At 41.3% G+C, this 18,688-nt stretch overlaps 1 protein-coding gene across 1 annotated transcript in view; it reads right to left on the reverse strand.

The window, feature by feature from the left end:
- The window catches only part of macrod2 (mono-ADP ribosylhydrolase 2), a 399,252-nt gene that overhangs the window by 269,495 nt on the left and 111,069 nt on the right, over positions 1-18,688 (reverse strand). The window contains exon 4 of the mRNA XM_005749337.2: positions 8,953-8,982. Within this exon, the coding sequence (XP_005749394.2) occupies positions 8,953-8,982 (30 nt within the window). The remainder of the gene's footprint in view (positions 1-8,952; positions 8,983-18,688) is intronic.

The raw sequence follows: 18,688 nt of genomic DNA on the forward strand, positions 1-18,688 counted from the left end.
TGGATAAAGGTGGAGAGAAAATGAGAAGACATTACGCCGACTGTTTACCTCTCACTACCACCCACTACGTCTGACATCTGTTCTCCACCTCCACCACACCTTTTACTCTGCGTATCCACTGTCATTCTTCATACCGCCATCCTCCTCATCTTTCTCTCGCTTTTTCAGTGCTCCTTCCTCACACTGCACTTTTACGCGAGCTTCTGTAGCTTTCCTCAGAGATCTGCCAGCACACACATACTGTGGCTGCAGAATGCAGGTGATAATGAAGTGTCTGGGAAAAGAGGATTAGGTGGAGTGACGGGCATCATCCCCGTGGTATAAACGCTCATCTTTCCCTTAAGAAGGACACATGGAGCGTCTTTCACCTCAGTCTAAATGCCTGTCCTGGTGTCACTCTCAGCTAGCATACTGGGATGGCTGCTGCGGCCCTGCAGGAGAAAACTGCGAGTGGGTTGAAAAAACGGTGGGCCCTGCTCCTCGGGGAAGCTCGGTGTTTCATCCTCTGACACCCATCTGTTTATTCTGCACAGTCAGGCTAAGAGGAGCATAACAGGCAGTGGGAAAGTGAAGATCTTCACCAGGGGAACAGACTGATACAGAGGGAAGGATGGGAGGGTGAAAAAGAGAGAGACAGAGAGAAGAAGGGAGAGAGAAACTCCTCCTCTTCCCTGTGGTCTGAAAAAAAAGATGACAGTTTTCCTCTGGAGCTTGCTCTGCCCTCCCTGGACTCAAACCTTTCTTGTAGGCAAGAGGCCTGTCAGACACAGCTAACTAGGCTGCCCCATGAGAGATGCAGAAAGCTTGACAGTTTGTTACTAGTTGGCATGAGGCTGTATCGGGTCAATTTCTGCACAGATAGCGTAAAAAAACAGTGCCACTAATCAGCCACCAGCCAGAATTGAGATATTCTCACCTAAATACTCCCGCTGCGATTTTTATCAGTGCAGTGTATGGATTTATATCTATATACCACCTTAATCTAACTGTACACTTTTATAGTCAGGAGCAGTCAGGCCTTTGGATGTTTATTTGTGGGGCAAAATGCAAACCTCGGCTACGTGCAGTTTGCACGTGTGCGTTTTGCTAAATCAGCCCATACGGAATTGGTCCAGCAGCTAACAACAGTTAACATAGCAGAATAGTACATGGCACATTAACATCACAGAATGCAGATTAGTAATTGTACCAGCTACCACACCTATTTGGTTCCCTCCCATCAGTATTGTGTGGTCTCATGTTAATAACAGCAAATGGAAGCTGAAGGAGAATTATACCACAGACCACTTCAGGGCCACACCAGTAGCATGCTGACTTTATTAAATAATCTGTGTAGTATGTGCTAAATTAAGCATTTATTTAAAACAGATCATTCTGCTCACTGTGGCTGGCTCAAGGAGTGAGCTTATTCGAGAGTTAGCTAATGGCTCTGCTTAAAGGCAGAGTAAAAATACAATATAAAGAGTATAAAGGGTACAGGAAATAAATTGAACCACCATGTTAAGAACATTAATTGTTAAACTCTAAAAGAAAGTCATCACAAATTCATTTTTTACCTCTTTTAATATTATAGTGAGCCTCAGTGTTTGGCTGATTTTTTTAAATACCTGAACGTATATTTCAGACTATCTATTTCCCTTTTGTTCCTTCTGTGTTATTGGAACAAAATATTTCTCAGGATGCAATCCTAGGTAAATGTTTTCAAAAATGACAGGGTTTCATATGATTGGTATATTGGCATATCAGCCAGTGCTGAATCACTTGTGAGCGTGTGTCTAAGCTCTTGATGTCCTTGTAATAGCCTTGCCATGATTGGCGGGACTATGGGATGGGGTAGTGCCCTGCTAAGAACTGTTCCCGTCTGTCAGATCTCATCACTCCACAGTGCGTTGCTGGGGGCAGCAGGACCAAAACTGACCACTGAGTCAACTGACAAGACAACTCAGCATCCAGTTATGCCAGAGTAAGGATCACACACACACACACACACACACACATACACACAAGCACACTGGCGTTTAAATTCAGGCAGGCACACAGACATACCATCATGCAAGCAAATGCTTCCATAGTACCACTTAGACTCACAGCCACTGTCATGACAGTGCACAGTTAATAGGAGGCATATATGTAATACACACAGACACATGTATGCAAAAACAGACAGCACCTTTAATTTTGTGCAGGATCCACCCCCAAAACGGCCACTATAAAGCCCGTGCACGATACAAATGTGCTCTGACACTGTGGTTGGCAATGCACTGAGTTGTCTAAAATCTTAACAAGTGACCCAGAAATGCTGGTGAACAAAAGGGACGTTTGGGGTACGTGGGGAGGTCATGTGTGATGCAGTGTGGAAGAGAACTAAATTGACACTTTCTTGCCTGCTCCTTGAGCCCTGTGGAGATATTCTCACGTTGTGTTCAATGAGGGGCGACAGAATAAGGTGGACGATTCTTAAACGAGGTTGAATATCCATTGTTGTACAAAAGCAAGTGAATTACCGAGAAGCTGAAATCTACATGTTGTGGGAGTGCAAAATATCTCTCCTTTCAGAGACAGCAAGAGAGAGCACAAAACGCAGAGAGAGATGCTGCAAGGGTGAAACATGAAGTAAAACAAGCAGTTCCAATATGTTTAGAACAGCAACCCTGAGGGAAGAAGAGGCCCTGACTGTAATATCACATATATTTATTTGCAACAAAATGATTCAGAGGTAGGAACATTCAAATGTGTGCAATAGCAAAGAAAGGTGGACGCCAAAAGGTATGTACCACAACTGTTCAAAAAAGCGAGGACTGCTTATATGCATTTTATGCACTTTGTACTTTGCCATGATTGTAAGTCAAAGTGTAACAGCACTCTGTGGCTGGCAGAGCTAGCATTTAAAACCGATAAGGCTCCGGGGTTTCTCAGTCTTCTCGCTCACTAGGCGATGGACAAGATTCTAGAGAAGTAAAGCTCTCCACCTCAAATGACTCTTTAGTGGCAAAAGGCCACGTAAGACTCTGGATCAGCCTGAAAATGACATAGAAAATAGGTGATCATGTTTTAGAGAACCTCTGGTGTAAGTCTCCATCATAGACACCTAATTTTCTCTCTGCTTTACTCTCAAAGGCCAACAAAGTCAGACTTGTAGTAACCTTGTGCTCTCAAAAAGCACATTCAAATTACAGTGTTGAAAGATCATTTTTACACCCCGATGGCAGATGTGAGAGCAGTTTCAAGAAAACATGCATGGGAAACATGCTTCTTTATGGCTCCATAAAGCTCACTATACCACAGCCACCAGCAAAAAGCTCTACAAAGTTTGATATGTTTCTGCTATGTGTGCTGTTTAAAGTTAGACCCCTTCCCTCACCTGCACTGCAGTGCCAGAGATCAAGCGATGCCATCAACGAGCTAATGACATGACTGCCGCAGGCAACAGCGGGCAGCTTGATTTATACATGGGGACAGAGATGAATGATTCATAGGCTGAGCGAGGGATACCGGGACACGTGGAAACTATATGCCCCTCTCACCCGCTCTTATTCGTGGATACTGACCTCACCATAAACTCTCTGGAACACTCCCTTATGCCTCATAAGCTTAGCATTACACAACTAACCAGTCCTGCTAACGCTGCTCGTAACAGCTGCATGAGTGTTTTCTCTCTTCCTCTTTTTGTCTCTACATTTTTTATAACTGTTCCTCAGAGTGTCCCTCTTTACCCCCCTCGGATTCATTCGCTCGCCGGCCATTTCTTCTTCCCTTCCCATTATAATGCAGCGCTAATCCTAAATATGGAACCCACTGTTGTAGGATAAAATAAATGGCCCAATCACTCTGCATCAATTAGTCCATCCATCATTGCTGATTGGAGGATGAGGAGCAAGAGAGGGGGTTGTTCATCGTGGCTGTTCTCTGCGGTGGCATGGGAAGACAGAAATGGCACGCGAAAGCTTTCACAAGGCAATGTTATCTTCACCACTATTTGGGTATCGCAAACTGCAGTCCAGCAGATAACCTTGTCCTGTTACTTTCACTGGAACGCCCTCTAAATCACAGCACCTCCGTCATAAATGATCTGGCGGCATGAGGACGCTTCTCACGCAATAATTACTCAATATGATGACTGACGTGCTGAGACGCTTTAGGTGAAGATGCAGTTGCAAACAACACAAATAATTCATCATCTTGCTGCAAGACACTAAAAGCACTTTTGATTTTTAAAAAAAGGAAACGGATCTAGATTCCAGTAAGACGAGGAGATTGTTCTGGCTTTATAGCATATAACCCCTGCATTACACTGTGCTACACATTTAATAAAGGCAAGGAAACACTTCATTGGTAGCACACAGTGCAGTTTTAATGCATACACTCACTTAAAAGTTCACTACACTTGAGATTTGTAGAGTTAAGTTGCTTTATAATTTCACTAAGTAAGTGCAATTTACAAAATGACTTTCCTTGCTTATGCAAGAATGGGGCCAATTCAAATATATTTTTTAATTCAATTATTCAAATCAGCCTGACTGGCTAAAACCAGTGTGAGAGGGCACTCCCATACTTGCATGCACATGTCCTGACCCAAGCCTACTGAGCTGCTGTCACTGAATTACACGGATAAAGAGAGAGAATTGCTGAGTGCTACAGTATACAGTTACAGTACATCACTGCTGTTTTGAACACGCTTAAAAAAGAACATGGAATATTGCAGCACGAATACATGGCAGGCCTAGATCAGAGTGTAACTAACTCTTCTCTAAATATGAGGAGATAAGTAAATCCCAAGGGTGCCCCACTGACTGAGGAATCTTTGCATTCAATTTATCATTTTACATTATTTAGGTTACTCCATGGGGAAATACGCTATCTCTCTCATAAGTTATGCTAATGGCTGTTACTACCATCTGTGAACTGAGGACCATCAGTCAAGCATAGTGTGTAATCTTTGAGTTATGAGAATAATACGTCATCTTTGAGCGATTAGTCTGGGGGCTTCCAGGGAGCTGTGTAAGGGACAGAAAGTCATCTCGCCCAAACCGTCACCCAACACCACCCTATATCTCGACCTATACCCCTCCCCCTGCAACCGCACAGCGCCCTGCATGGTCCCCTCCAATCGACTCAATAAACAAGCCCCGGGTAAGAGCCAGACAGAGGATAATGGTTCACCTGGAGGTGACAGGAAAAGAAAACAGAGCTCTTTGCATAAAGAATGGAGATAAAGATAAGCACAGTGGAGCACTTAGGAATCTCAGCAAAGGATTATTCAAACATGTCTTAAAACTGAACACGTGTTTTGTCTTTTTTAACCGTTGTGTTGCGATAATGGCCAGCCTTGCATTTACAGCATAGTGCTGGTGCATCCGTATTGATGATGATGCTCTGCGCTTCTGATTGGATAATTTCATGAGCAATCTTTTCTCATATTTCACTTAAAGGCCAGAGCTCGGAACATTTTGTTTTGCGTCTGTTAACTGTGTTTGTATAGCGCGGTCGTCGTGCAGGCGTTTTCACATCATTTCACATCTGAGGACAGGCAGAAGCGATTGCCTTGTCATATCTTCGGGAATTAGCCCAAGCCAAGACACACACAACAAGCCATGCCAGTGACCCACTGCTTGACTGGAGCACAGAAAGGAGGTCCAACCTGAGAAGAACGATTTGTTTGGGTGGTCTGGTTAAAGCCTAGTGCTAAAAGGGCAATGGTTCTGGTTAGAATGCTAATGAGCAAATTCCCCTCCTGGATGGAGACATCAAAGGCAAGTGAAGCTCCCCCGCTCCAGCTACACAGGGCTTCATGGTATCATTGCATAGCCCTGTTTGCACTTGAATGCTTGTGTTTGTGTGTGTGTGGATTAAAAAAAGACAAAGGGACGGGGAAGGCAAAATAGGCAATGTGATGTTTACATTAGGTCTATTCTTTTGGGACAGCATCCAGCATCCAGCATCCAGCCATGCTGTGACACACATCACAAGAGCAACCTGGTACCATTCATAATTACCCTCTATTCACAGAGGCCCTATTTGGGATGCTATTATCAGAGATCATTGTTATTTCCCTCTATGTATGTTTGAAATCCCAGTGAGACCAACATGTCTAAAGCAGATAACAGTGCTATTTTGGTTAACCCCATTGCGTACATAATACTGAAGAGGCATAACCCAGAGAAAATTCCCATCAGTGATTTCTAAGGATTTAATAGAGCATCAGGGCGTAAGAATCTTTTCTTATGAATCGTTTCTCTGTATAACTATTGCAAGAAATATAATGCAGCGTTCCTGCGCACTGAAAAAGGCTCAGAAAGAGCTTTGTTGTCATTTATTTCCATCTTTTCACATTACTCTGACTGCGACAAAACAATCACCAGCAAAACTCTGTTTCTGTTTTGCTGTGACCACATGCCACGCTTGAATAACTGATGCATTCTAGAGAAGTAAAACCTTTTTCTGTGAAAAGACGTCTAAACGAGACCAAATAACAGAGACCATGCAAAGCCAGGGGTGCTCAAAGTACACCTAGGTGGTAAACTAACTTAAATAAAGTAAAGCCTATGTCCAGTTTTCCTGAGCTGTTCAGAGTCCTACTTCCCGAACTGTTAAGAGTTACACATGGCTCAGGTGTGTGAGGCCAGCATGATGGATCATCCTGTTGTGAAGCTACCCCTCTGCAGAGCCCCGAGAAGACAGCTGGGAGATAAGGAGGACCCTATATGAGAGCACATCTCCTCTCCACATCGATCCTCGCCGCCACCAGGCAGGAGGTCTTCACATGCCAAACCGCAGATAGAGGTGGAGAGGGAGGGCAGGGTGACAACAGAGAGAACAGTTTTGCAGGTTTAGCAGACACCTTCGAGTGATAAAGACACTGGGAGATAAAACCCCTCTTGGCCTCATGCAGATAAAAGACAAACGGTGTAGTGCTTTGTTTTAGGGGGAAAATAACAATTTCAGCTCCCTGGTAGATAATAGTAATCTCTCTCTGGTTATAGTCATCGTTGTTTACCACGGCCAAAAAAAAAGAAGAACAGAAAGACTACCCGCTGTGGCAAATTGTGGCAAAGTGGAAATTGGCTTCTTCCTTTACTCTTCTTAAAAATACACATAAAGGACGTATGACATACATGTTGTTCACCTTATGGTCATTATTAGCACATTAAAAGTGACTCTTTGCATTTTTGAGTTAACCGACCTCGTATCCTGTGCCAGTAACTTAGGAATAGCATCGCTGGAAGTCAATTAGGAATGAAAAGAGGCTTTGCTCTCAAAAAAATAGCACTTGCTACAATTAGAAATTCCTCTGGAGTTAATAAGCGCAGCTGCAGGTTACAATCAGCTAAAATGTTTTCTTGCAAAGTACAACATTAACTGACACATAAGATCTCACGTTCTCATGTTGACAGCCTTCAATTCGCCTCCGTTTTTCGCTGCTGCTGTTATGAAACAGAGCAATCTGTAATATCCTCAGAGCTATTATTAGTTGAAATAGAAACTGGATCAATCACCAAGGCCAGGATTTAAAGAACTGTAAAAAGGTAATCTGGCACAAAATAACAATAATGAAAATGTAATAGCAAAGAGAATTGCTTCTTGTGTTTCTTTGGACACGGCAAATCGATAGCGCGAGTCGCAGCGGAGACAGACACCATTCAGGCGGACAGTATACCTGCTTTACAGGGTCTGGCTTGGTTATGGAGAAGCATGTTTGTGACCCTCTGATCTCAATCACAGAAATTCCTAAGATGGCTGTGCGCTGAGGGCCTCTTCATGCTGCTGATGGATTGAGATTCTACACGGCAAGTTTGCAGTCTTAAAAATGTATCAGACGAGATAAGGGCCACTCCAAGCTGCATGATTAAATGCGAATAAGATTTCAACAGCTCAATGTACACTCTAATGGACACCATGTGCACAGAGCATATAACCATTGAGTGGCTTTGATCTTCCTTTTTGCCCGTCCTTTGCTTCTGATGAGTCATCTTTGCCAGGTGGTAAACCCTAATGACTGAATAAATGCAGAAGCATCGTAATCACAAGGTGCAGCATGTGCCTTTCTTTTTGGTACACAAAATTATAAAACCTATATAGTTTTGCCCAGAAAGAAAGCAGATGAACCAATCATCCACAATACTGCATTTTTCTCACTAAAGAAAACACAGGAATGAAATGATACAGGCTATAAAAACCTACACATTGGGAAAAATGGCAATATACGATACAGTGAAGATGTTGTTTGATGGTTGCATTAAAATGTGGCGTAAGAAATAAAATGTTTGCTGTGATAGAGACCATCATAAAACACAACACAGGGAAGATTTTATCTATAATACGTATTTTGATTAGTTATATCAGACAGATAGTTCTGCTAAGGCAGACTGTCACAGTCGTGATCCGACTATACAACTGAAGGCTGTTAATGTGGCTGGATAAACATATAAGTCTGAAGCAGTGACCTTATTTCATTGTCATACCATCCCTACATACGAAAAATTTCCCTGGGGACTAAAAATTAACAGTGTAACTTGGTGCATTTTACCCAAAACCTCATCTCACAGCAGTAAAGAATGATTATTTCAATCATGTCACTGCATAAGTCAAATTTTACAAAGGAAGAACCGTGTGATTGGGCGGTAGCATTCCACTCCCTAACCATTGTTCCCACACCACAATCGGCTGCCTCAGATTTCCAGCATTGCCTTGATGATAATGTCCTTCGGCAGGCTGCTAAAGTAATGACCATCTCTCAGTGTGGCACAGCGCAAGGTTGCCCTGTACCACGCTCTAATATTTTGGCCTTACATTCAGCCGCATTTAACACAGACACTTGAAGTAGACACTGAAATCTGCCATGAACTCAATGAAACAGATAGGCTGAATGCCTGACCTGATAAGTGCAACTTTAATTGCTTTACCATAGTAGCAATCAATGGGACGCGATAGTGAAAAACAAAAGCGTTCACTCACCTCCGCCTCCTCCCAGAAGACTGGAGTTTGCTGAAAAGAGAAGGAAAAAAAGTGCATTCAGTAAAAATAAATGTAAAAAACATACATAAATATGGATAATTCAACAGCATAGGAGATCACAGCGTGACGAGCCTGAAACTGGCTCGAATAATAACAGTTATTTTACAGATTTTTGTATGGCTTTGAAAGGAAAAGCCTATAATGACACATTTCAATAGCTCCGTCTAGCAAATATAACATGAATGTCATCCAACAGTTTGTTTATCAAATCTCCAGTTGACAAAAATGATCAATGTGTGAGGCAGTTTTTTTTTTTCTTTAAATATCAAATTAGCAACTTGGCAACAAATGTGTGATTCAGTCAGCAGCTACTCAATATACACTCCTCGGCGGATTTTCTTTGGCAAAATCACAGCGGTTGTGCTCAATAAGACATGCGATTCATTAAAAGCAATTAAGAGTAGTGTGCAGTCTGAGACAGTTGTATACTACTGTGCAACAGTGAAATCCAGATATTGTCATGGCTTTGCAGGGTCTGTTCATCTCTCTGGGGAACATGTCACACAAATTGATGGAGACACGGTAAGAAATGATGGTACTACTGGAAGATATATTTGCAAGCAATAAACTGTTTCTACTATGTGTGTCCACTGTAATCAACACTAACAGTATGCTGTAGGTAACTGTGCAGTTATATGAAATATAACCTTGGCCTAGAGTTTCACACTATTGCAAAAATAATAAACAAAAATAAATTTCTATCACTAGGACAAGGTATCAGTTTTAATAGTGATGCAACAATCAACCGGACAATAACCAGGTTGAGCTCATTTCCAGCATTCTTTGACCGGACCAGTGACCGACCTGCCATAAGTTGAAATACGAGTCCATCCCTTTCATGCATGTGAAAAAAGCACGCAGCAGCACAGGCAAATAGTCACGTACACTCACAGCTATGTGCTAACATGTCATCAGTGTGGAAGCTTTTCACTGCAATTGAAGTTCCCCAAAGTAAACCACAGGGGAACCAACAACATAACAACAACCCTAATCAAACACACTAAGGTAGTTGAACATGGACATTTTAAAGAAGCTGACGAATGGAAAGTGGTTAAAGTCGAAGATAACCAATCATCAGGTCAGAACCGGCCACGAGCTAGCAGCCTCTGTATGAGCAAAGGATTAAAGCAGTTACAAGGGAAATTATGGAGCATGTATGTAAGTAACTGACATTTGTTTTGTTACACAAATCTGTTGTACCTACTTTAATTTGACATGATTAAATATGTCAGGTTAAGTTGTGTGTACAGCAACTCATTTACATGTAATTATTTTTATCTACTTGCAATTGCAGAGCACCTATTTTCAGTTGTTTAAATTTAAAAAAAGAAATTAAATAACATAAATGTATAAAAAAAACATTCTGGAATTTATTGCAGTTTAATTTGACAATAACTTAGACATAGACTTCATTTAATTCCACATTGGTTAAATTCACTACAATGTAGTAGGAGCAATAATGATACACATGTATTTTTTAGACAGTATTTATCCTGCGTGGGTATTAAACAGTCTGACTGCTGACAGGGTGAAGGACCAAGAAAAAAATTGTATTGATGGAAAAGTGCTTTTTGTTTGTTTCTGTCAGTTATAGCTCCCAAATCTGAATGAGAATCAGCCAATAAAACTGCAGCTGGTGGATCTCTATGCTTTAGCCTCAGTTTTTCCACGAATGCATTGCTAAAAGAAAACCTAATATGTTCATTTCCAACTTTACATTTTTATTTCTGGACTTTGTAGCTTTTCATGATTAACAAATTTGAAATAATTAAAAATAATCCCCTTGTTTTTCACTGTGCACTTCAGTCCCTCAGTGGGTGAGTGGGGCTGTCCTCTCACCTTCTCTCCCTGACGTTATGTAGACTAGAAAAGAAAAACTGACAAAGAGCAGCCTGCTGGCGTGAATTCTGGCTGGATGAGAATATTGGCAGCAGCGATCGTATTGTTATGCCGTTCTTGGTCACATAAATACTGGACACTACCATCACATATCCACAGCAAGTTTAAACACCAAATAACTGACATGATCGTCACAATATGCACTTGCCAAAAAAGAAAATGTGTTATGTACCATAAAAGTGTACAGTAGCTTGCTGTCAACACTCCCTGTATCAGGGTTGCTGCATTTCTAAAGCAATTTGTTCCAGCACATTAGCTGAGAGGAAGGCTTTAGCACGAGGCTTCTGACATACTGTAGATACGTAGAAGACCCCTGAGGTAAAGCGTAGCTCACTGATGTCTGTTGTTCGCTTTCAGACCATTTAGTTCATCACCACTCATACGATGACCTGTGCTGTTCACGAATGGCCGAGTCCCCTCCATTTACTGTAGTTTACTGGTAGTTAACTGTCACTGTGATATACCAGCTGAGAGAGTATCATTAAAATGAACCTGTTTTCATTCTTGCCCCGTAAGATACATTCTTTATACACGCGAGAAGGAAGATTAGAGGGGATTTAAAGTACATCTGTTAATTTGAAAGTTTCTGGAAGAAGGTAGACTATGTGTTTGAAGCGGAGTTCATACAGCGGATATTGGAGGAACCATACACCGTGCCATGCCTTTAATGATCCTCAGATCCAGCTATGCATCGGGTATCATTAGCAGTCAATGCTTCCCTAATAAAAGCTTATTATTTCTCAGAAACGCTCTGTGCTGAAGTAATAGATAATGAACGTGTGCTATCAGGGAGAGTAATCCAATCACAGCAAAGTCCTGTGGCTTTTATGATTTTTTTTTTGTTGTTGTTGGTCTGATTACATGTATAAGTGATTTCTGGAGTTCACTCAGTTTCTGGATGTTTCTGTGGAAGCATTACTGTTTTGTTCTCACTTGGGCACCCAACATGAGTGGGCATAACTTCAGTTGTTAAAAAAAAAACACAACCTCTCCCACTGCAGAATGTGTTTCATCAAAGGCCCTTTGTTGTGTGTATGTGTGTGCACATACAATATGAGCACCAACATACACAAACAAAAAAAACAGCAACTCAAACAGGGATGTACTGACAATGCACTGTCATGTTTACAATAGCACCTCTCCAGGTTTTTCTGTGATGAAAAAGACACTCGTGCTCTCCCAGCCTTTGTTTAGCTCAGGAATCTGACAGCCATCAACAGAAAGCACGCAACTCGAATGTGCGTCGTTTCTACAACAGCCTCTCGTAACCAGGTTGGGACATTTTTCTGTTCATGTTTGAAGATCACAGAAAAAGCTCAGAAGCAAAAAAACACTAAACTAAAGGAATTTTCATCAGTGTATATCTTTCTGCATGATATAAATTTTCAAAGTTTGAAGTTATTCGTGTATAAAAGCACAGTGTAAGTGGTAGTTTCAGTGCCAGTTTAAAGAAAGCTAATACTATGCTAGTTTTCAGCAAAGTCTATCATCATTGTCTAGTCTCCTGGGGAGTCTTCCTATTCCTGAGCTATTAAAACACTGGGGTTTAATTACCTGACATTATGGAAATGCATGCCTGAGGGGGGCGCTTCATTTACTCCACACCTAATCAGAGATTGGAGATGTGGTTGCTAATCAGTCTGACACAACTCTCCTGCATGTGTATGTGTGTGTGAGGCAGAGCAGTGGTAGTAGTGAACAGGGTAGGCCAGGGGTTGAGATGCGAGATACTTTTTTAATGTGTTTATGGGAATAGCCCACTGGGAGATGAGGCGTGTTCTCATCTTTGCAGTCAGTTCGATGAATGTGTGCTTGCGGGGAAAGGTAAAAATGTTGCTATGTGCTTTTATGAGCCCCCAATCCACCCACCCCCATCACCGTTTCCTGTTTTCTCTCATTGAATAATTACAATTTCTTTCTTTACACAAAATACTGTATCGGTAACACGCAGATTCAACAAGCTCAGCCCACATGCATATCAACAGAAACACGTAAAAGTGAAAATGAACGGGGACTTGGTTTAATAACAGGTCTTCGACATAAGACAAATAAGAAGCAGCTGGCAGAGAAGCCAACGCTCCTAGCAACAAAGGCTATGAGCTGGTGCTTTATTCAGTATGACTTGCCTAAGAAGTGCGTCAATTATTCTGAGTGAAAATCAAAACAGAAATCCATATTTGGCCACATCCATCCCATAATGCATATTTTACAGTGTGCGTATTAATTATAAACTAGACCTCCTTGCAGTTTTCCCTGCTCTCGGCTCAGTCTGGCAATCTTTTGGACCAACACATATCAATTCATATTATCTGTTTTGTTTGTTTTCTACCTTTTGCCTACATGTTGAGTTGTCTCTTTAAAGCATGTTTATGCATTTCCTTTTTTGCGATCCTCTCTTTAGTGGGCAGAACAGAATATTTCTTCACCTTTTAAACAGGGGAAAGGATCCTGTCACAGCAGGCAGAATATAGGTGCCAGCTTGAGTTTTCAGCCTGGTTGTAGTGAAGGTAAGCCTTGACTGTTGGCAGTGACAAGAAAGAAAAAAAGCAGAAGCAGAAGCTCTTACAACTAGGAGTTTTTCAGGAGTGCTAGTGTGTCATTCCAGGAGTAGCCATAACATGGGAGATAAATCTCAGTGAAAAGGCTCCCCAGATTGCCTGCAGATGGTAGGTCATTTGGAAGTGCCGGTCCGTGCTGTTAGGCTGGCTCATCAAACACGTGTCTGGACTGTCACTGTGGGAACACCTACTTCCTTTCTGCCCTTTGAACCCTTAACCCCAACTGCAACCTCATATACCCCTCACCCAATGAAAACAAAGTGGTGCCACTGCTGTGTATTTTTAGGGCAAGAAAATATTGATAACAGAATCTCCACCAAAGAGTGTGACAGGCATAGTATCAAGAAGCCAGCACACACGCACACACACACACACAATGAAAAAAAGACTATTAAAACCACTGTCTCATCTCAGTGTGTCAAGATATTTGCAGAGCATTCATAAAAATGGCTTTTGTGCACTTCAGTGTATGAGTCCTGTGTGTGTATATGTGTGTGTTTGTGTGCAGAGGGCACCGAGGCATGGATCTGGGTTGCATGTTTGGTGTCGTCAGCAGAGCCCTAGATCATGCAGTTAAATAGGAAGTGCTAGACCGTAACCACAAAACCTCAAGGCAGTAAACAGATCCACTGTCTACCTTCTGCTCTCTGCCACCTTAACTGAACCTTTTAAATATGTTCCATCAAATGCACATTCACCTTATCCTTAGCAGCCTCGCACACGCTTCTCAGCAAGCTCAGACGTTAATAGTGTGCTCCGTTGTGACTTTGGGATAAAAGGTGGGCTACAGAAACTAATAAAAAATCTTTATGGGTCAGGTTGCCTGCTCTGTTGCTGAGTCAAAAGAAATCCTTGTGCAATTTTTCACAGCAACCAGAGCCACCACAGCAATAAAACGCTGCTGGGCCTATCTGGGTCTACAAATCTTACCAGCATTTTCTTAGATTTTTTTGTTGTTGTTTTTTTTAGTAAATACATCCGAGAACAAATGAACTGTCATAAGCGCGCTCTTTGCTTTGTTCCACATCACTCACTGCTGCTTCTGAAGCGTGCCTTACCTGTCCACAAGGAAGGAGTTCTGATTTTATCAAATGTGACGTTACACAGAAAAACTGTCCCAAATAAAAGCACTAACTAGGTCAACAGAGCTGCTCTTTGTTACCAGGAGCCATATTATCTATTATTCGGCTTTAATTAGAAATCTTACTTACAGCTAGTCTGACAGGCAGATGATAAGCATCTTGTGCACAATGAAGTGCAAAAAAAAAGAAGTCCTTGAATAATGAAAAAAAATGAAAAAGTTGGAGGAAATAAAAGCTAATCATTTGAAGGCTTGACTGACACTTAGACGGTCATTAGCTGTTCCTCTTTTTGGTGTTCTGATGTTTAACATGTCAGCTCTGAAAGTCGATCTTCAAAGACTCAGCGGAGTGAAGGACTTTCTTTTAGAGTGGAATAATGTTTGCTCCATACACAGCCGACTTTTCCACTCCACCGGCCTTCCTAACAAGCACTGATACTGTGTGATAGCACGCGTGCGCATCAAATGCATACGTGCGTGTACATGGAAGCATTCCAAATTTGATATCTAGAGCAACCCATCTCATGTCTGTGCAGCTCCGTGTTAAATCGAGACTACTCTAAGCGTCAATGATGGAGGCTGTTCGCTTTTAGTAGCTGCTGAAATTCACACAAATAGAAATAAAATTTAAATGAGCCACCAGTTGTGAAATGAGAGAGAGGACACAGTGGTATTTCTTATTTGTGGCACATTAAAAATGCATGTGGCACCACACATGCTGCCTCGCCTGATAATACTGGTTGGCACTTTTGTTCTTTATATCTTACAGAGGTCCCTAAGGAGCCTGACTGAGGCAGGCAAACTCATAGCCGAGGTGGCACAATCCCAGAAGTCCGTTCACACACAAAATGGCTTCATGTGGCGGAAAAAAGACTGTCTCAAACAAATAAGTCATGGTTGTAACAAGGTGTGCGTGAAATGTGGATAAAATTAAAAAAGCTCTATCGTTATCTCGACGTCAATATGTCAAACTATTTACTGAAATTTTAATTGCGAGTCACTGGCACGTCGATGAAGATGAAAGGAGCGCCAGGAACGACAACAGGGACATTGATATGGAGTGTGTGCATCAATTAAAGCACAATGCACAATGAATTCAAAGGATTCTGGCATTTGTGTGACTGTGCCAGATGCAAAAGAAAAGTGGCCCAGCACTGAGTGTTGTATTTGGCTTTAACATCTATAGTGTGAAGTGTCTGGCAGTTCAATATTCACAGCCTTGTTAACTGACGTGATTGATTTGGATCGTCAGTTTTTTGTTTAGTTATGAAAAAAATCAGAAAACAGGAGTGTGGTTTCAAAATCGTGGCCTACGCTGTGAGAATATCCACATTTAAAATCAAGGAGCACTCCTAGAGTTTCAGTATTTCGCTATAGCAAATTCAATCTCATAAAAACACATTTGCTATCTACATGAGTATCAGGGGTGGATTTAAAACAATAATTCAGACTGAGAATTTGACTCCATTTCAGGTCCACTCTATTCACATAAAGCCTTACCCTGTTATTTAGGGCTGTCATGATATCACATTTTCTCTACTGTGGCAAAATACTGTTAACAATATAGCAGGATGCCTAGAATAGAAAACTGCAAAAAAGAGCAACTGTTCTCTCTGACAGCTGTGCGTTTCGTCTTTTTACACAAGAAATAAGAGACAAGGGAGGCGGAAAGAGAGTGTATCCATAAATCCCCAAACGCTGTACAAGAAGAAATGACTGGTTAAGATATTATATGCGTTATTAACAATATACAGTACGTAACTCTTAAATATTGTAGTTATTTTCAATACAAGCAGGTATACCGTGAAACCCCTAAGAATCAAATATGTTCAGCATCCCAAATACTAGGACTAACAAAGAGGCCATTCTGAACACTGAGTTTTCAAGGGCACATCTTCAAAAACTCCACAAAATACAGCAATCATAGCACAAATATAAAAGCATAAAACTCTAAAGCCAGATTTTTATATATAAAAGGGTTAGCATAACCTTTTAAAAACAGAGAATTAGATACTTTCAAATGACTTTCAACTCCATATCAAGTACCAAAAAACGACACATACACACATTCACTGAAAGCTAAAACGCAAACACGCTTAGCATTTCTGATTTTGCTTGTGTTTTTGACTGACTTGAGATCAGAGGTACCTCACCTATAGGTAAGGGTGACAGAGTTTCATCATCTCATTCCTGCCTTTTTAATATGGCAACTAAAGTTCACAGGAGGCCAGTATGACCAATCAGGCCAAAAGGAAATGACTTACTGCTGTGGACACTCCACTAACCAACAAATATACACGTAGATCCAAGTGATGTAAATCATGTCAGAGGGTGAACAACTTCTTTGTTTTGACTCATCTGTGCAGACGCTACACTTGTAGGGCACCACTACCCAAGCGTTGTCTAAGTGAACCCCGAGCACATTAGGGAAAAACATCAAAACAACTACTCATCAGTGGTGTCTCCAGCTGTGAGTGTGCACACACCACTGAGAAGAGTAAAACAATGGTTTTGGTTCACATAATTTAAAGTTCTTCTAGCTTAAAAACGCATGTGGTACCCTTTGCTTCCCCCATATGGGTTAAAATGTTACTACCTACCTCAGCTGTGCGGCAAGGATGTCATGTGAAGAACTTTTTAACTTGTATCCCCAGATTTGAAAGATAATTTGCTTATGAAAAGAAACGAGGCTTAACTGCTCAGAATCACTGATAGCTTAATGTGAACCCTTCTTTAAGATGTATTTGACTTTGAAGTACAAATTACAATATGAGAGCGCCCCGTTAGTCGCTTCTTAAACCTATTCGTAGTCTCAATTGTACATGTCATATAGTGCTGATAGTCGAAATTATGTTGTTTTTACAGCTTCTCTCAGCACCAGTGTTATGATGTCTGAATGTATCAATGTGACAACAGGCTTGTGTCACAGTGATTAATCCCTTTCCTCCGCAGGCTTGTCACCATCATAACAAAGCAACAATACCAGATGCCAAAGCCAGCCCACACGTCTATTGTTATAATTACCTGACCTTCAAATCCACATTAATGAGCCCAGGATGATCCCATTCTCTTTCATCATTTGGCTTCCGAGCCCTCCTTTTATCTAACAAGGTCACCTTTCACAACACCGCTTCTCCCTGAAATACACATCCCCCTCATAAATATACATCCACCTGCATCTGCTCAACCCCCAGTCCTAAAAAGGAAGCTTGAAGAAATTACAAGAAAATGAAGATGTAGGTGGGCCGTGCAAAGCGCGCATTTGTATTTCTTCTGAAGTTGACACCAAGGGAAAAGTCAATGCCACCAAAGTTAGACGCGCGCAACAACTTCCCGACGATTGACGTGTTAGTTAATAATCGTTTTCAACATTAAAGACGCAGCCTATTAACATGAATGAGAAAGACTCGCTGCATGGGCTCTGAAGGCACAATGCAGGGGGGCATCGTGAGAGTAGGGTTCATTAGATGAGTCGTTTCAATCTGCTTCCACAATTTTAATCTCAAACGCACAGTGGTAGTCACAACAGTGACAAAAAAAATCTCTTTGGTTTGTAACAAACCACAAACAGTTTCAGAAAAGTGGCACACTCACGAATTCATTTGTTCTATTATTCCAGCCATTTTTTGCATTGGTGCGATAGAGTTTGCTGAATATTAAAAAGGTGAAACTTCCACATGATATAAATGCGGAAGGACTGTCAAGAGTCCTGCAATGAAAAAATGAAAAACTTAAAGCTTAATGGTACACTTCAAGTGCAATTGGTGCGTGCATCCTCTGCAAAGCCCAATGACCTAACTGGCAATTTTACTTTAAGCTATTCAGATCCACACCGACATTTAATGGCTTATTCATTCATCTATGTCTCCGTGAAGTGTTCTGAAATTCAGCTTTCATGTAATGTTGATACAAACCAATAGCAATAATTTCCACAAATACCAACATAAATACTCAAATTAAAGTGCATTTACTGACACGTTTAACCATCCAGAGAGGCAAAGACTTAAATCTTTTTAATGGCATCTAAGGAAACCGCAAATCTCACAGACCTTTCATAAGGGAACGCTAGTATATATTGCAAGAGCAGAAGTCTAATGCATAATGGGGAAAGAAATCTATAAAGAAATTCAGTCAGGAT

Source organism: Pundamilia nyererei, unplaced genomic scaffold (assembly GCF_000239375.1).
Source record: "Pundamilia nyererei isolate P.nyererei 1_Seehausen unplaced genomic scaffold, PunNye1.0 scaffold00241, whole genome shotgun sequence".
In the NCBI taxonomy this organism is placed as follows: Eukaryota; Metazoa; Chordata; class Actinopteri; order Cichliformes; family Cichlidae; genus Pundamilia; species Pundamilia nyererei.